The sequence below is a fragment of the Sander vitreus genome, chromosome 2 (genome assembly GCF_031162955.1).
Source record: "Sander vitreus isolate 19-12246 chromosome 2, sanVit1, whole genome shotgun sequence".
NCBI classification, from domain to species: Eukaryota; Metazoa; Chordata; class Actinopteri; order Perciformes; family Percidae; genus Sander; species Sander vitreus.
Genome location: NC_135856.1, coordinates 11,964,456 through 11,984,408, shown reverse-complemented (window position 1 = coordinate 11,984,408; position 19,953 = coordinate 11,964,456). Strand labels below are relative to the sequence as shown.

The window sequence follows — 19,953 nt, the reverse complement described above, 5'->3', positions numbered from 1 at the left end:
TGATGAGTGATTGATGATTTGGCAAACAGAATCAATACACTTGCTCCCTGTACTGAGCTATGTGGTTTGTGTTTAAAAAGTAACCTACAAAATAAAATAAAAATATAAGAAAGTAAAAAAATTGCACAATAAGAAGAAAGAGAGAGAGAGAGAGAGAGAGAGAGAGAGAGAGAGAGAGAGAGAGAGAGAGAGAGAGAGAAAGAAGAAAGAAAGAAAGAAAGAAAGAAAGAAAGAAAGAAAGAGAGTGACAAAAAGCTGTTTCTGATTGGCACAGATGGGACACGTGGACACGCGCATTTGCATATGGACAGACAGGTGAGCGTGGGAAAAAATAGTTTTAGCTATGCCGCGAACATACATACCACTGACTGGATTAAGAGTTTTGTCGGTTTGCCAGAGCATCTTCCTTTGAACTAAGGGTCACCACAGGGCACGTCGTCGGTCATCTCATCTGGACGCTCGAAAACCGGCAGGTAGGCCTAAATCCCGCTGAATTGCTCAAATATCTAGGTTATCCCCTCAAAAGAAGACAACACGTAGGCCTACAGGTCGAACAACAACCGAAACAGTTTCTGAGTGTCTTCGTGAGTCAGAGAGCCTGGGAAGCTCCTTCACAACTAAAGTATCAGCGGTTTCACCTGTCATTTGACAGCTGCAGCAGCAGCAGGCTCACCTGAGCTGAGGGGCCAGGACACCGGTTAAACAGGTGTAGTAGTATAGCAGGACCTGCTGCATTCCGCCGTGCACAGACATGCAGCAGTCTGTAGCAACATAATGTTAAACATTCGGTGGGTGTGTCAGTGTCGGTGTGATTGTTTATCGGGTTAGGGAGGATATGGATCTTTTCAGAATTAGTCAAACACCTTTTTCTTTCCAGGAGAAAAATTACCCGTGTCTGTCACGTGAAAGGACATTTATGGCACCATTATATTAATGAGTTTGATTAACTCTGTGGTTCCTATACTTTAGTTTTGGTGTTCTGTCAATGTCAACATATTATATGTTCATTTATAGACTCATTTACACTCATCCCAGTCACAAAGGTTGTCGTGTGTGAAGGATAGCAATGCAGGTACAGTATTGATTGATTTTATAAAGATGGAATTTCTTAGTAAAGATGTAACTTCTGTAATTATTCTGTACATTTAACGGCATTTCAGCATTAAAGAACTACAACCAACACTTATTATTATTATTATTATTATTATTATTATTATTATTATATATTAATCTGCTGATTATTTTCTTTGTGTATTGTTTTGTCTATAACATATCAAAACCTAAAGAAGAATTACATACAGCTTCCTGGAGCCCAAGATCTTCAAGTCTAAAGCATAAATATGTTTAATTTACTACAATATAAAAGGGGTAGTAGCTGAAACAAGCACTTTTTTGTTTTTATTTGTGTGTGTGTGTGTGTGTGTGTGTGTGTGTGTGTGTGTGTGTGTGTGTGTGTGTGCGCGCATTGACCTCTGTGGGAACTTTCATACTTTTTATTGTATTTTTGTTTTGGACTGAAATGTATTGAAGGAAGAACGATTTACAGACATGGGCAACACAGAATTGTGCCATTTCTTTTTCTAAAGGAGAATTGTAGTGTGACAATTCTACAGTTCTTGTTTTGACAAAGTCGTGGTAGTGACATCATTGCTTCATTTAGCTGTCAGTCCAGTCAGTGTTAGATTATTTCCCCTGGTAATCTAAGCTCTGAGAGAAGCATATTTTCTTGACAGGTTGTTATCACTCAGGTCATCCATCTGCAGGTTTTTTTTTTTTTTTTTAGTATTTCTCTATTATGGGGGTGGCAGTAGTTCAGTCTGTAGGGAGTTGGGTCGTTGGTTCAAGTCCCCGTACGGACTGAAGTAAGGAGTGTGGACTGGTACCTGGAGAGATGCCATTTCACTTCTTGGGCACTGCCAAGGTGCCCTTGAGCAAGGCACCGAACCCCTCCAACTGCTCAGGGCATCCAGCAGTCGCAGCCCACTCACTCTGACATCTCTCCATTTGTTCTTGTAAAAGGACCTGAGCATGTGTGTGTATTTCAGGCCTGTGTGTAATAACAGAGTGAAAATTGTAATTTTAATAATTTAATTTTATAAAAAGAATAAATTAAAAAAATTAACTTGTGCTTTAACTCTGCACCAGATCAACACATACTGTATGCATCTACCTGAGATGGTCTCTCCCCTTTTCCACAATTCCCCCCCCCCCCCACACACACACACACACTTTGTGATTTATGAATAACGTGATTTTAATATAGACAACCTCTTTTCTTAGTTAATGCTGACTAATCTAAATGATCTTTGTTTTTCCTCTTGCACATTGAATCTTGGACAGTGACGAGACCCATTTGATCAACCCCAGATTTCGTCGTTTTACTGTGCTAACTGATGCTGTGTTGGCACATATGTAACAACACAGGCCTCACCGACGTGATCGATACTTTCTATTCCTCAGGAAGGTGAGTTCAGACAAAACACTGTCGTTTGATCTTATCCCCGTGTTTGCTTTTGGGGAGTCTTCGGGAACTCTTTTTTTAATGGGTCTGTTATTTCTAGGTAGTATTTTGGTAGTAATTATTGGTAAAACATGAATTCCCTCAAAAGAAAAGCTCAGTTTTAGACTCATGAAAATATTAATTAATGAATGAATGAATTATTAGAATGTTGTTATTCTCCATATATATTTAATTTATACTTGCCTATAGACAAATTACTGGAAATAAGTGGATTACACTTGGAAATTCAGCATAGTTGATCGGCTATGCATTTACTGGAGGTTATGCTTTTAATTTGAAGTGCACCAATTATCACTCTCCCTATTCACCCCATATTTAGTACCAAATTACACAGTTCTCTCCAGGAATCTTCTCGGAAATGATTTGGATATTGCATACCAAAACATTACATAGACTTTATTTGACATGCTGCATGTAATCAATCAATAGTTTTGTCTGGACTTATACATTTACTGACCACTCGGCCTGGCCTGTTTGGGATTCTCCCCTCCTTCCCAGCTGTCTGTCACCATGGCGATGCAGGTGTTAATCCCACCTGCAGTGTCAGTGTTTTTGTCTGCCGTGCTGTCCCTGCTCAGCTTGGCTCTGCTGCTGCTGCTGTGTGTCATCAGGAAGAAAAGAAGGATGGAGGGGACATACAGGCCCAGTGCAGAGGAGAGGAAACAGACGGGATTGGCGGGATCTGAAAAACCTGGCCTACCTCTCCCGTTGCCCAAAGAAGAACGCCTCATATGATGAGCGTTTAGAAATAGACTCACCCCCCCCGTCACTGTGTAAACCTGTGGATCAATACCTCCCATTTTCTGCTGTTGCTGTCCTCTGGGATTATCCGTGTTTGTCTTATGCACCAGAAAATCTTCAGAAACACTATCACTGTGCTGCACTTTTTCATTCTTGGTGACAACAAATACACTGATCAGATTATCACCCATTTCCCTGCATGAAGAAATATGTATCATTTGAGTTTCTGTCGTATTCCTTTTATCAAAATAACTCACTCCCTTTATTCTGCCACATGAGGAACACTGTACTGTATTCTGTGAATTTATATATAATACTCTGTTTTACACTATACTCCAGTTATGATGTATATTGATTAAAACACTGAAAAGGACTATGATGCACTTTTATGTCAAGCTCTGAGAAGCTGTTTCTTACAAAAAAAAAGTATGTATGGTACACAAGGTGTTCTGTTAATAAACAGATATGTGCACACCCAGTATGGTTCTCTTTCTGTCCATTTTTTTTTTTCTTGGAGCATTAAAGGAACGGGGATGTTAGATGTTCAAAATGTTTAGTTTATTACCATTTAAGTTATTCAGATTCTGTGTAAAGACTCACCAAAATTCAGTAATTATACTCATTTGTCAGTTTTAGCAGATGAAGTGCATACATGTCTCACACACACTTGAAGAAAATGTATCATGACAAAAGGGCCATCATACAGTGGGTGATATGCAAAACATTAATTTTCCTCAGTGTTGGAGAACTTCTTTATTGAAACCATGCTTCCTTGTTGCCTTAATTCTAAGTGACATCATTTCATCAAGTATACAACATTCAGACAAATAAACAAATATGTTTAAATATTTACTAATTCATGGCAAGGTGTCATATTTTTCTTATTGTCAATATGAACAAACCCAAAACATTAAAAACATGTCAGTGAGCCTCACTTGGTGACGTGTTCCTTCATTATGATTAACATACATAATTTAGTTCATTTTGACTCAATCCCACATACACTGTCCTGCTGAACCATATCTGTGGCTGATAAGTCCCCAACAAATGCACTGTTGACTCCAGTTTGTGTAACATTTGCTTTAAGCTACAGTGCTGTGTTAGGAAATTACTGAGCCAATTTAAATAAAAATAAAACTTTATATTTGTGACCCATTTCTATAGCAACAATTGGTTCTGGGGCTGAGAGTCACAGACAAAAAAATCAGAAAGGCAGACTTGCACATCATTTTGGTATTTGTTGAAAGTAAGAAACTACAATGTCACCAGCCTTATTTAAGCTTCAAATTTCTTCTTCAGGTCAGACACTTTAATTAGAGACAGGTCTTCCTCCTCATGCCCCTCTGAGCGTTTTTTCTCTTCTGATATATTTGAGTCACATGGCGGGTGTGTTTGTACCTTCTCCCTGCTCCAAAGCACGTTGCCAGGTCTCCCAGGTTTAGCCAGTTCCTTGGTCCTGTACTTCACCTGAAAGCCTTGCTTTTGCGCCTGAGACTGGAAGCGTGCTACAGCAGATAGCACTTTAGGAGGAGAGGGAGTCTGTCTCATCTCCCGCTCCACTTTCTTTACTACTTCTTCATTCCTTTTTTCCTGACCTGCTGCAGGTCTAGGGTCAACAATGAGACTCTGAGGCCCAGGAGAAGCGATGGGTCTCTTCATGTCCTCCTGTCTTTGCTGCTCCTCCTCAGCATTGGGATGAAGGGTATTCAGTTGTAAAAGTTTGTTTAACGATTCTGCCACCTCTTCACCTTTCTCTTCCTGCTTATCTTTTTCCTTTTCTTCACTTGCTTCGCCCTTCTGCATTTCATTTGTTCCTGTTTCTATGTCTTGTCCCTCAGCTACCTCCTCACTCTGATTTTGCCCGTCTTCCCTCTTTTCTTTCAACCATTCATCCTTTCTCTTCTCAGCCAGTTCTTTCACAGGGTCCTCTCCTAAATTCCCTCTCTTTTCTTGACCCTCTTTCTTTGTCTCTTCCTCTAACTTCACTTCCTTAAAGTTATTTTCGTTCACTATTTCTTTTTCTTGGTTCCCATTAATTGCTACCTTCACTTCTTCCTGTTTCTCTCTGACCTCCCTCTGTCTGCTTTCTTGCTCCCCCACTTCACACGTTGCCAGCAGACTCTCTGTCACCTCCTCCTCTGGTACGCTGGTGTCCAGGCACAGCCAATCAGAGTCTTCCGTCAGGTCTGACAGCTCCTCTGTCGTTTCCAGATTCCAGCTGTGCAGGCTGCCACTGCCGCTGATGGACAGAGACAGGCTCTCCTGGCTGGGGTTGGCTGGAAAACCACGCTGGGCAAGACAACAGCCAATGTTAGACCAAACATTACATTTATGTGTGTATTACTGGTGTGTGTGTGAGTTCCTCATCTTCTTACCTTTGTAATATAGTCATGGCTGTCCGGTCCAAACAGATCCAGGCTGCGTGTGCCATACAGAAGGCCGCGGTCGTGGGAGCTCCGGGAGCTGAGGGTGTCAAAGATCTCCCCCAGCAGATCCATCTCCTCCGAGTCACACAGCAAGGAATCTTCCCCCTCATGTTTATCCTTCTGGAGCTCAGAGTCCTCAACCACAGGCCCAGACACAGCTCTGATGCACAGAGATAAGAAAATACATGCTGTGTATTCTTATCTTTTTCCTGGTCTTTTCTACATTTCTCCATCTCTCAGTTTCTCTCACCCATCCCATGTGTCTCCAGAGTCCTGCATGTCCTCCTCGTCTCCGGGAACCCTAAGTTTGTGAGCAGGCCGACGGGGACGTGACTGACATGAGGCAAAATAGAATAACAAAGCAAAGGGATAGCAACGCAACATTCGCCCCACAAAAGTGACAGATGTTGGGGTGAACCACAATAAAGCGATAGAAATGGAGCAATAAAAGTAGCAAAAATGCACAAAGAAGCAGTGCAGGACAGTAGCATAAGAATATTAGGTCATGAGAAGGATTTATGTGGATGGTATCTGTTCCAATTTCATAAAATATTTAAAATAGACATGGGATTGTTTTTAGACAGATCTCACCTTCCCAAAGTGTTGTGTGATTGGCAGGCGGTTCTGCAAGCAGTCAGATTTAGCACGGCGGTGCGACACAGATCCACCTCTCTGATGGGTGTGTTGTTCATTGTGGGCCTGCCACACACACACAAGGAAGTATTACAGTAAAACCACAGCAGAATTTGATTAAATCGAAGTACATACTCACATAAACGCTGACCCACCTTGTGCATCAGCAGGTTTTTCAAACCAGACTTGGTGAGACCTTTGGCCTGGGAGAGATCAAAACATTATAAATAGAGTTGTTTTGGTAATATAGATTGAATTTACAGCTGAAAACACCTTGGTTTATACCTTATACTCACCCCCATGTTTGCTTTGGACTTCATGTTAAGGATGAGCGCTCCTCCCCCTTTCTGTCAAAAGTACAAGTGCATCTGTGTTGCACTTTGCGACAAGACTGGAACAAACTTCAAACTATTTAATTGAAGATTAAAATAACTTACCTTTAATTGACCAACCAACTGTTGATACGATTTGCTTCTCCCTATATAAACAGACAGAAACAAAATAGTGGTGAGTAATAGGAAATTTGCACACACACACACACACACACACACACACACACACACACACACACACACACACACACACACACACACACACACACACACACACACACACACACACACACACACACACACACACCTGCAGCTGTTTCACACTTTAAGATTTCCTCCTCAAAGAGATCATCTGGCTCCTTCTCTTTGTTCAGAATATCCAAGCGACCATCAATGAACTAAAAACAAAAACAAATTTCTTTTTTTTAAATTATTTAATCAAAATATATAAGAATTCTCACTCATTTGCTCACTCTTTAATTCTCTTTCAACCAGCCCTTCACCAGTGTTATAATTGCAGAATCTGTCCAGCAGAGGGCAGTCACCGGCTGGAGGCACAGTGTGTACCTGTTTGAAGGACTGTAAATGAATGGCACTCTTTAGGAACTGCCTCATACTGGCAGACTTGTGATCTACAAACAGTTCCTCACTGAACCACATCTCACCCTCCTGCAAAGAAAGAAAGAGAGAGAGAGAGAGAGAGAGAGAGAGAGAGAGAGGCAAACAAAAGAGAAGAATTAGTCCCAATAATACACATAGACAAAGAGCTGCCTTTAGAAATGACCAAATAGAAATGCAGAGAACACTTTAAATCGTTTTTTTTTTTAAATGCATACAAAAGTTAAAGAAATACATTTTAACAAACTATTAATTGTTTACTCCACTGTTGTCATTTTTATGATAACAACCTTAAGTGTTAAATTCTGCAATGTGTACTTGCAATGTAACTTTTGAGTGATTGACCTTGTCATCCTGCAGCGCGTCCCTGTAGCCTCCAAACAGCAGAGCCTGAGCTTTCAGGAAGGCCCTTGATACACCACAGCCAGGAGACACTGCCTGACGCTTCAAACACACCTTCAGCCCAGACATCTGGAGACATATTTACATTTATATGAGGGCTGAAACTGAAACTGCAGTTAAAAGCCTGTTTCCATTGGAGGAACTTTTCAGGAACTCAAGAATCTTGCTGTGTTTCCATCAGAGGAACCAGAGTTCCTGGCCCCAAAATGTCCCTGCTCTGGGCGTAGCACTTTCGGATTGCTCAGGAATTATTGGAGCAGAGTTTTAAATACTGATCATCACAGATTCATCCCACCTGTCAAGCTGCTACAACATGTAGGCTAGTGTACAGAAGCACTGGGTGAGTACTTTGTTTTCTCAAGTGTTAAAGTTGCTGTTATATAATTTCCTAATCTTAACGGTTCTATTGATTTGATTTAAACGCAAACAGGAGTGCAAGGACACCTGTAACGTTTCCTTACTATAAAAACAGTTAAGTGTTAAGTGGGAGACAACTAAAAGACATACAATCCTACACACAGAGTATTTAGTACAGTAGACAATTTATTACCACATCTGAAGGTATTCTTTTAAGGTCGTCAAAGGGGGTTTCCAGAGTGTTTGTGTCCACATTCAGAATTACAACTTCCTCCAACCCGCGGCCCCTTACCCGCTGTAATACAGACACAGAGACACAGTATGAGCTGTTGGGACAAACCTGGTAGATATAGGTTTGGTAGTATTTGAGTAATTTCAGTTTACCTCAGATAGACTGGTATGGACCCCTATTAGGTAAGGCATTGGTGCACTGTAACCAAATAAAAGAAGTGTGAATCCATTGCAGACGGACAGACAGACAGACAGACAGACAGACTTCTTACCAGCAGTAGTCCAGTAGATGGGGTGGTAGGACAGGGATGAAGATGTGTTGCCAGTACATGGGGTATAACACAGCACTGAGTGCATGCACGCAAGACGTCAGCTACACAATACAAAATGGACAACTGTTTCAGACAATAAGAACACAAAGGATACACAATAGGCCTGCATGATTTGGGGAAAAATATGAATCACAATTTTAAGCTTAGAATTGATATGACGATTCTCTGCTACACTTTGTTTCTCACGAAGTGTAATGTATATTGCACACACAAATTATGACAAAACAAAACTAATTGGCAGTACCAAACATAGAATTGTTTTTGGCACCTATAGCACATTGCGCATCACCACAAGCCTATAAACATAGAGGCTTCAAAGAAAATAAAGTACATACTACTGGCCATTTAAGTACAGTAGGCTACCAAAAATAGTGACATATAACACATTGAACTAAATATGGCCCTGATACAGGCTCTATCTGAACTCTAATCTTTAGGCCATCACTGCCCTAATACAGAGCAGTGACATAATAAAGTTAAATGGAGATCTTTCTAGCTGCACTGAGTTTGGTTTCCAAGTAGTTGCATTCAGCAGACGCTAAAGTGGTTTCTGTCTCAACTAGGTATAGGTGAATGTGTAGGGGTAGGAGTTTGAAATGTGTCAGTTATCACTATTAGTTAGGTTGAGTTTCCAGTGAGGTTCCAGAGATTGAACATGCATCTGTAGACAGACTTAAATAAAGTAATATAAAAACAGAAGCGCAAACATGTATTTCTTACAGTGCTGAGTTTGCTGGCAAAGATGAGGATGCGTCTCTCAAACAGCATGCTGGCATAGAGCTGGAGCAGGTTCCCCACATCTACTGCTACAATCAGCTCTGTCAAGTTCCTCTGGTAAACACACACACACACACACACACACACACACACACACACACACACACACACACACACACACACACACACACACACACACACACACACACACACACGTGTTTACACACATGTTTAAATGGACAAAGTGCACAAAACTCCACCTGTATAGACCATTTCACAGTTGTTATTAAACACTCAAAATGTGTCTAGTGTGTTTCCTGTTGCGGTCAAGGAACCTTATAAAGAAAGAACACATACGTCATTGGTGCCAAGTCGGTAGTATTTTACATGTATTTGACTGAAATAGAGCATCTTTTTTTATCAATGACTAACCAACTATGGTTTTGGGTGGCAGTAGCTCAGGCCACAGGGAGTTGGGTTGGGAACTAGAGAGTCAGTGGTTCAAGTCCCAGTACAGATCAAAGTAGAGTGTGGATTGATAGATGGAGAGATGCCAGTTCACCTCCTGGGCACTGCCACGATCCTCTATCAATGAAAGCTATAATGCGATGTTCCTTTTCTCCCCCACGAGAAATTCTAAGTAATGACAACAATTCTGTTGGTGCATCCACATGATACAAGCCTTCCAGGATTGCGCTTCACCCCCACCCCTCCTCCACACAGTTGCTACGTAGCCAAGGAGGACACGGAGGATTAAAAAAACATGAGTAACTCTTCAGAAGAGGTAATTATCGATTACCTATTACGAACGGACGTTCATCATTAAAAAAAGGTTACGCACTAAAGCTTTAAGCTACCAGTAGCCTACTTTGTTAGTCAATGAATGTTAGCATTTGCACTTTGTTTAATTGCAATATCCCTGTTGAGACGTCCTATATTAAAGAGGAACTATGCAGTTTGTTTTAGCTTAATTTACCATAACTGAACAGCTTCAGAGTCATTGGAATGGTTATATGACTTTTTTACGAGTTGAATGGTGGTCGTCTCACTTCCCCCTAGCGCCTGTGAGCGGAAAAAACACCCTTGCAACGTTTGGCTGGCAAGTCGCCAGCCTCAGCGTCTGGAAGTATCGCGTGATATCAGGTCTCGCGATGTAACAAATTGCTTCATGGCACTACACACATACGCCCATTCAGGAACCGGCTAACAAGGTAGCGATGGAGTTTTTCCCACTATCGTCATGGCTGAGCCAGCTAAAAAGAAGCAGAAAGCTAGGAAAGCATTGTCGAAGGAATAGAGAAAGAGGAAACGGCAGACTGACCGAGCGAGGAGTCAGACACAAGTAAACATAGGAGTTGCCAAATATCTATTCCAAAGCTGTAGGGGGAGCTCTATAGAGAAACCTGCGAGCAAAAAGCGAGAAAACAGCGAAGAAATGGCCAAAACTGCATAGCGCCTCTTTAACTTGGAGATAAAACTCCATAGTAAGAAATAATCCTTGTGAAGGTGTAAAAGACAGACAGGGAGCTGTCATGTTGGTGAGTGATAGCAAATGTTAAACTACAGCCTCTCTATCTTAATTGTTGTCATGAATTATGTGGCGGACCTGTCCTGTTTGGTCACGTATCATGATGTAGCAGCTATCTTGGACCAAACAGGGGCTTGGGTGGAGCTACAGTATATGCTCCTTATTTTGGAGACCAATAACAAGGAAAACAAACATTGTTGGGACCGAGGAAAGTAAGAATTAAACTGATCTTAAACAAAAGAACACCTGGAGCCACAGACAAAGATCTGGGCCTACGTGGAAAATCCAGATCCTGTTCACCAGACTCCTACAGGACACCACAAGGAAAAGATCACAAAATGGCCAAATGACCAAGAAGGAGTGGCCAAAGTGGTCAAAACTCTAAAAACTACAGGCTTGTAGCACCTTCAAGAACACTCTGAGCTCCCGTTGGTTTCTGGGACCATAAAACAGCATGGAGCCAGGTCAGGGGACCTGAGCTATAAATAGCCTGAGCACCCAAAAAGCCATTGTCTTCCGTTTGCAACCCAGTTGCTAAAAGGATGCACGCAGACGTCTGCTTTAAATAGCTTCATCTTCCCAGAAAGTGAACAATTTTGGAGTTCTGGTGAGCACTATTGGACTCGGTGAAGCGCGGCCAGTGTTTCAAATCTGTAGACGAGAACACCGTTTCTCTAGAAGAAAATCGGACAACACGGACACCGTTGTTTCTTCAAAGTCGACTCTAGCTTGTTCCCCGCTGCCCTGAGGATCAACTGGCTTCTCCGCGCACCACTGACGAGCGGCCGGATTGCATTCTGTTTTTTCCGTGGAAATCTACGGACTGATGGACAACACACAGTAAGGCTTAGTGTTCTGGGCAGAGAGATTTAGAACATATTATGTTTATTAATGTGTAAAGGCTAATGCTGCCATTGTTTTGCCATTAATGTGTGATTAATCCTAGTGCTACTGGTGCACGTTTTGAGTATTAATCTGATCGGGACCACCGTGTCCCATTATTTTCTGTGAAAGCACCACTGATCAAGGTGCATGGTTGACATGCTGTGTTGATTAATGTAGTTTATCGAACTGTAAATGCTACATGGATAATCCCCCCCACGGGATTTAGTCACTGCCCAGCGAGATTGCTCCGTTGGTCCGTCTGTAGATCGGCGGAGCTGTGTTTATCTCCGCAAAGAATCAGCTGGTTAGCTTGTATAATGAACGTCCCCTAATTCAGACAAAATTCTCAGACTCTGGTTAGTCCAGACCTGAGTGACTGAGAGGATGAGTCATTACCGATAATCAAGATCCAAAGTGTCTTTTCTTTCTCTAAATGTCCTTCTTTCCTCTTTCACTAATCTCTCACACACACACACATATATATACGGACAACTGCGCTCCTTAGAGCGTCTTTTTGTCAGCAACACATTAGTTTGAGAGCTAACTGGCTAGCCTAGCCACGTGGAGCTGCAACGCAGCCTACTACTGCCCTCTTGAGGCTAAATAGCTTTTGTGCCGCTAAGACATAGCCTAGCTCGAACAAGCTAACGGCTAATCTGGGGCGTAGCCGAGCAACCCCCGGGTTTCGTCACCCCCCCTCCTCCTCGCACTCTCTCTCACACACACTCACACACACACACACACACACACACACACACACACAGACACAGCGTCTCACTACATGCTGGTTTGTTTTTGCTTTTGTTGTAGTTTTGTAAAAGGGTATATAGGTTTGATGATTGAAGGATTATTGATTGGCCATTGATAATTTTAAAGTTAATAAATTCTACTATACTTTAAATAGTTGTCTGTGATTGTTTTGTGTATTTGTTGTAATAATTGCTGGTTGAACATAAGTAGTGCTCGAATTCACCCCTTTTTGTTCCCTTAAAAAATACCAGATAGATTAACCAAGTTAATTAAGATCTGTATTTTAAAGAGCACACCACCTAATGAGATTGTTTCACAGTTCGGTTATTGGCCCCTGAGTTCAGGCTAGTGCCCCGTTTTGATTGTTTGTCAATTTGGTGGAGTTATTAATACCCATATTCATAACTTTATTAATATTGATAAAACATCTTTGATAATTTGCCAATAATTGAATCTGTAGCCCTAGAAAAGTATTCTCGTACGCGTAGAATCTGCCATTCAGAATCATTCAGAATACATACGAGCAAGTTGCTCGAATGACGGCCGCCATGTTGCGCCTCCATCTTTAAAATACATTAGCCAAAGAGGGACATTCAGGTCTTTCACGCTTTTACACTCAGTGGTACCGTGATGAATGCCAGGGAGGGGGAGAAGATTACTCGAGGACATGTAACGGAGTCGCCAAGGACGTTAAAAAGAGAATTAAAATGACAACGCGACAGGCAAAGTAACAAGACCAAAGTTAATATTGGAGTGGCTTTTCCAAGATGGAAAGAGCTCATAAGGAGCAAGGATATTTAAAAGGAACGCCGAAGTTGCCTGCTTTCTTCTCAAAAGGTAATTCTGCCTATTTGTGTACGCTAGAACGACGTCTAGGATACTTTTCCTCGCGTCAGTGATAAAAAGGATTGTCTAGCTTGTAACATAAACGTAATCATATATGTCGTGATTTCCCTGGCAGACAACTCATGTCATGTGCAGTTGTAACACAGACTAGCTACAGCTAGAACAGCTGCATGTAAACGATGGAGATAGTAAGAGCTAATTTTGGTTTCATTGACATTGTTTATACTGCTCAGAGAAATATATTAAAAACACAAACCTCCGTTGCTTCTCTCCTACGCTGTAAATATTGCCTTACACTATTAATCTCGTACAATGTACAGAACAACGATAGCACTGATACTTTACTAACATAAACACTCACGTAAAAGTCGTGCTTCTTGGAATAATATGGCCACCGTAGGAGTGAAAACGTGCTTGGAATGGGAGGGGCTAGAAAGTAATATTCAGTTGGTTTCACCGCTAGATGGGAGAAATTCGTACAAAATGTAGCTTTAACAAACATCAGTCAACATCACTAATGTGTTTATATTCTATTTTGTTGAAGCATTTTTTACTCAAAGGTGAAACAACACAGGTATGATAGGTTATAGTGGGACTTGACATACCCGCCTCATTAACTTCAATAGAACGAAAAAAATTCTAATGACGTATGCCTCTTCCTTCTTTTATACTTTCTCTTGGTAGCATCGTGTGTGAATGGCATCAGCTGACAGGAAGTTAACAGGGACCCAGGCTGTTGCCTTGCAATGGAATTCCATTGAAATGGTATATTAACACAGAGTTTAGTTTATTCTTCCGTACTCACATTTTCAGGGATGGAAGGGAGACTTCTGGGGTCTGGAGCGATGAAGTATGGAACCTGGTCAAATCGAATGAAACAAAACGTTAACAAGAAAACTGGGTAAATATAATGGAAGTTTTTCTCGCTTTCTTTCTCTTTCTCTGCATGTTTTACAGGTTACAGGATCAGACGTTAGGTTTCCATTCCAAAATTCTGTATCCATTAAATAAAGCTGTTGTTAGATGCAAACTATCGTCTAAGCTAATTCCTTACTGTAACTTTACATTCATAATCCTTAAGATTTTCATGAAATTTAACCCCATTTTTGATAGTATTTATAGTGGGCATTTTTCTGCAATAGCCATTTAAAGTATTTATTCAGTATTTATTGCTCAAAATAGAAGCTGTCATAGTTAGTGGTAGAGTCCGCCATTCCTGCACTGGATTCAAATTGCCTTCACTATTTTTACGCCATATCAGAGCTGTATTAAGTTACTGCTAATGCAAACCAGAATCCTTGGACCTGAAGTATTAAACCACACTCGCTGTTACCACGGAAACCATGCATGTTGCCAAATCAATCTTGACTTAAATCATATGAATTACAACTAATGTTTTAGATGAGTACATGTTTCTTTGGAGTGGAGGATTTCTTATTTTGGAATGAAACTTCAAACAAAATGCCACAAGGCCTTTCTCCTAAGACAAAACACTTGTTGTGGGGTCAGTACAATAATGGGTTAATCATGGGTTATGGATACATACAGTTAACAGCTACAAAGGTCACAATGAATGGCAGACGTTAGTGCAAATCGTGTTAAGTTTGGCTTAAACATTTGATTAGACAGGTGAGTGACACACATCATATTTAGCCATCAAGCGCAGACAGCTACATTTTTCCAGCAGGAGTAAGTCTGTATCAGCTCGGCCGTTATTCCAGACCACATGAACCCCTGTGGGACTCACCCCCTCTCGTCCCTCTGGGTGACCAACAGGATGGGACACCTCTGTGCTGACCAATAGCTGCTCTCCCTCAGAAAAAAACACAACACGCTAACCACTGACAGAAAACAGCCATAAAGTCAAGTGTGACTCCTGGTTCTCATTGGATAATTAGATATTTACCATTTGCAGAGTGACAGATCCAGCTGCCAGTGGTAAGGGCTGCTTGTAGAGTGCAGCCAGCAACGCTTTCATCTCATTGGTCTGTTGAGAAGATTTTGGTCGTTATGTTAATGGTAGTCAAGCTTGAGTTGACTAATAGAAGAGCATAAAGAACACACACAAGCAATGGAAAGGAAACTAACCTGTCCTTTCGTGAGGTAATCAGCCAAGTTGTTAAGAAGTTTGTAAAACACTTCAAACCATGGAAGATAACTGTAATCATATTGAATAAAATGGTATTAATCATGACGTTAAAGGCATGGTTCAACTTGGCATGAGAATAGCCCTCTCACACACATTCACACACTCTCACACAGATGTACCTGAGTATGCAAAGGCAGGTATGTGTGTGGTTGGTGAGACGGCAAAAGCCAAACCGCTGGCATCCCTCGAGGTCAGTCAAAACAAAAGTAAAGTGCTGCACGGCCACTCCCTCCCTCGTTCTGTACAGACGAATGTAGGGGGAGGTGGATATATAGAAAAACAGACTACAGGCTAGAAATATAACCTAGAGTAAGGACAGTTTATACTCACCTTTGTATGTCATATGGGAAGCAGAACCTGGGCAATGTTTGACAAGACTCCTGGAGTGGGATAGAATTGTGTATGTAAAATGAAAAGTGAAACCTAAACAGTCTAACAGTCTACAGCCATGACAGAGACTCTGTGAATCTGTACACAGCACTGCTAACATATTCACACTGACAATGTAAATGTTAGGCAGGTATGATAGTATCTTATTAACATTAAAACAAAGTAGAGCTGGGGCTGATGGGAAGATTAGTAGTTTTGCAGGTATTGTGGTCATAAACTAAAATATGATCAGATGATGGCACTAAATGAAACATCAGGGGATCACCAAAGTGTATACAATTAATCATGAGGGGTATATGAATGTCTGTACCAAATTTCTTGGCAATACATCTAATAGTTGTTGAGACATTTCCCTCAAAACCTCTTGGTGGCGCTAGATGAAAGCTCAGGGATCATCAAAGTCAGTAGGATTCATCCTCTGAGGATTTTTTTTTATGGCCAGACATCCAATTCTACTACAATAGTGAATTATAACCATTACAACTTTCTGACATATGGGGCATAATGTGCAATAGTAAAATTTATTGAGATATTTCAATCTGAACTAAAGTGGTGGACCGACCAACCAACATTGCAATCCCTGGAGCCACACTGCTAGCATGGCTAAAAACAAGATGCTTCAATACAAATAATACATCCACAAATCCATTAAATACTTTCCAAGAACACGAGACATGAGTTACTACCTCATCGCTGAAGTCCTCTGGAAACTGAAATAGTACACCAGGATCTATAATATTAACAAGAATGAATGAATGAATGACTGAAGAAACATCATGGCTAACACCCCCAAAAATACTTAATTTACAAAGTAGAGAAGCAAAGTATTCTAAGTGTTTTAAAGCTATAGGGTGTAGTTTCTGTCGCCCCCATGAGAAATTCTAAGTAATGACACCAAAACTGTGGGCGTGTCCACAGGATACAAGCATAGACAGTAAAATTAATAGACAAAGCAACGGCGTAGATGTCCCACAGAGACCACTCAAGTCTATTAGAAGCACTTTTCCGGTGATGGCTGAGCATTACTGCGCAGCCTCAAACTGAGCTTGACGACATAGATGTGACATGAGCAACCTGTCTGAAAGTTGATGGTCTTCTGGTAGCTGTGCCAAGAGAAATCTCAATCATTCCGGATCTTGCAGACATGGAGAGCGTAGGTATATGTTAGGAAATAACATAGGCACAGGCTAACTATTGCTAACTAAAATGCTAGTTAACATTAGTAATTAAACTTAAACAGCTAATGTAAGTCGAAACTGCCTGCAAGCTTCTCCTGACTATACGGTAATTTCTCTACTATGCGACAGTAAGTTGCGTGGTTATGACACAATCGTTAGCCTATTTTTACAAAAAGGCCTGCTACGGAGGCATAACGTGAGATACAAGGTAATGGAGCATTTTATACATCGTCCAGTTTCTTTAGAAATAAACAATGGACAAATAAAGTCTTTAAACGCTTCAGATGTAAAGTTATTTGCTGTCAAAGTGACGCCAAAATGAATGGCAGTCAATGGAATGCTAATGGAAGGTGATGGCTTATTAGCATCAAAATGGCTCCATAGGAGATACGCTTTGTAGAGGCTCGCTTACCCCCTTGGATACAAGCCTTACAAGACCGCGCGCCCTGTTCACACAGTTGCTTGTAACCAAGGAGAACATGGAGGATTAAAAAAACATGATGGACTCTTCAGAAGAGGTAATTATCTTCACTCGAGTTTCTGCGTGGGAAAGACACCGGATGACACAATCTTCTGAACATAGCCATACTGAAAAATACACAGAGAGTTGTGTGGAGCTGATAGTCTTAATTAGCTTTGAAGCAACTCATTTGGCAATGGCTTGAATGTAATGGACGTTCATAAATATCAAAAAGTTATGCACTAAAGCTTTAAGGCAATAATGAGTGAAAAAGAATGTTGCTACAAATTATTGAAAATGGGCAAAGTAAATAAATGTTTCAAGTCAATAAAAAGTATTTGATATTTTTTGCCCCTTTTTTAGCCCACAACCAGCTGCTCAGTCAAATACCACAACATGCTCCCATCTGATTCGAGTGTAACTAGACAGACTGTGGTTTTTCTGATCACGTGACAGGAAGTATGAGCAACTCTCAGCTTAGCAGAAACATATTCAAGTCTTATCAACTTATGCTTTTATAGATAAATAAATTAGTGTTTCTTTTTTAACTTTGAAGCGAATTTCCGATGGCAGATAACAGTCAGATTGGTGCAGTGAAAATGACAAGAAGAAGGTGAATAGAGTCACAGGATAAATTTGAGGAACAATTTTAATCAACTTCTCTGTTGCTGACAAATCACTCTGCACATCAAAATGGTTCTATAACAGACAGCACACTTCAAGCACTCTAGGCTGAAACACAAACTGGGAATCATAGTAATTTCAAATACTACATTGGCAGGTGTGCTAGTGAAAATGAAAGCAGAGGGCTCACCTTTGTCTCTGGCTACGGGGCAAGTTGCTTCAAAGAACCAGTAGAAGGTTCGCTCAGGGTTTTCTCTGACAGGAAAGAGATTCACAGCACTGATGTGAGATTCTACGTCCAGTGTTTTATCCACCAAAACATGTCCTCATTAATGCTGAGACATGCAGTAAATTTGCTCAACATTTATCATATTACTCACATTATAATTTCCCAAAACCTACAAGATCTCAGGATGTTATGAAACAAGTGTGCTGATAGGACAAAAGTAAACTGTGATAGAGAGAATTAAGTGCAGTGGTGGAATGTAGGTAAGTACATTTACTCAAGTACTGTACTTGTACAATTTTGAAGTACTTTACTTGAGTATTTCCATTTTGTGCTACTTTCTAGTTCTACTTCACTACATCTCAGAGGTAAATGGCAACACATAAAAGGCAAAAGACTTGCTGCAGGAAACTTCCTGTGCAGTTGTGAGAGGAAGTAATAAAAACCACAAGAACAGACTGACAGGCAGAGTGATGATGGACGTCGAGCAAAAATGACATGATTAACTCACTTCAGTCTGGAGCCCATGCTGTCTGGATGTGTCTGTGTCCATGTGTTTGTCCAGGAGGGCAGAGATCTTCAGCAGGTGTATCAGATGATAGTCATTACTCTGATGTAGCAGTGGTGCAAACGGAGGCAGACAACAGCGGTAGCAGCAGTCTGCACAATCAGCGCAATCGGAGTGACAGAACACTTCCTGATCTATGTCAGTATGTGTATACATACGTACAGTATGACGTCTGCTATAAAACCACCTCTCTTAGATCGCAGCATTCATATTCACTTCTCTTAGGTTTCCATTATATGTCCTTTGTTTTTGTTCCCTGTTTCCTTTAACACTAAGACTAGGTCTTCTCATTTATAAAAAAAAAAAATAGCAGCCATTAAGTCAAAAGGTATAGCTTTCAATTACAAAACACAAATCGTATGTATCTGCATGACCAGCTAAAGCACTTATTTGTAGAAATAGCATTTCTGTTTTGTGACCTCATTGAGAATGGCATTAAAAATAAAATCCCCTTCATCGATCCACTTTTGATATAATTTTGTATTCATCTATGCATTTAACCATGAGAATTACTACTGCCTGATCAATAATTATATAAAGAGGAACTGTCATTAACACTCACAGCCATAAGACAAAGGGTCTCCACAACAGTCTATTAGGAAAACTGGAACTGATGTTAAGGATCTTTTTATTGTTTGATTTAAGCAGAAACACATGATGGAAAGCTGATTGTGATGGTGTGTTTTGCAATTGCTCAAATAAACAGGCTTCAAAATCCTCTGTCTTTTCTATAAAGGAGTACATTATGACAGCACATTTGGTGTTACAGGTTTCATAGTGGAAAAGAGGCAACAAGGCATCCACATCCTGCTCAGAGAGGCACTAAACTCATAGATCTCATTACTGTCTCCTAGTGGTGTTCAAGCATAACTGCCTAATCTGTAGACAAACTATTCAGGTCTCCATTTTGGTTTGCCTTCAAACTGTGACATCTCAAGCAAACCTGGAAGCCAAATTGTGCATCATCAAAAGGTTTTTGATACTCTGTTTGGTCTTTAATGTATGTATGTCATTTAATGTATCACACAGAAGAACATCA

The 19,953-nt window shown here is 40.7% G+C and overlaps 1 protein-coding gene across 2 annotated transcripts; it reads right to left on the bottom strand.

Moving 5' to 3' along the window:
- Nucleotides 1–4,000: 4,000 nt before the first annotated feature.
- Nucleotides 4,001–19,050, bottom strand: dennd1c (DENN domain containing 1C). Of its 2 annotated transcripts, XM_078278087.1 has the most exons (23): nt 18,858–19,050; nt 18,311–18,375; nt 16,545–16,588; nt 15,799–15,848; nt 15,588–15,707; nt 15,408–15,477; nt 15,226–15,306; nt 15,067–15,132; nt 14,125–14,178; nt 9,314–9,424; nt 8,534–8,634; nt 8,415–8,460; nt 8,224–8,325; nt 7,617–7,742; nt 7,221–7,322; nt 6,961–7,051; nt 6,759–6,799; nt 6,618–6,668; nt 6,477–6,524; nt 6,280–6,387; nt 5,939–6,021; nt 5,638–5,848; nt 4,001–5,551 (listed from the first exon to the last, which is right to left on the bottom strand). In XM_078278087.1, the coding sequence occupies exons 1-23, from the start codon at nt 18,872–18,874 to the stop codon at nt 4,538–4,540; spliced, it is 2,802 nt and encodes a 933-aa protein (XP_078134213.1). In that variant the 5' UTR covers nt 18,875–19,050; the 3' UTR covers nt 4,001–4,537. The 2 variants fall into 2 exon arrangements, with proteins under 2 accessions (XP_078134213.1, XP_078134221.1); XM_078278095.1 differs by lacking the exon at nt 15,067–15,132.
- Between the last annotated feature and the right edge of the window lie 903 nt (nt 19,051–19,953).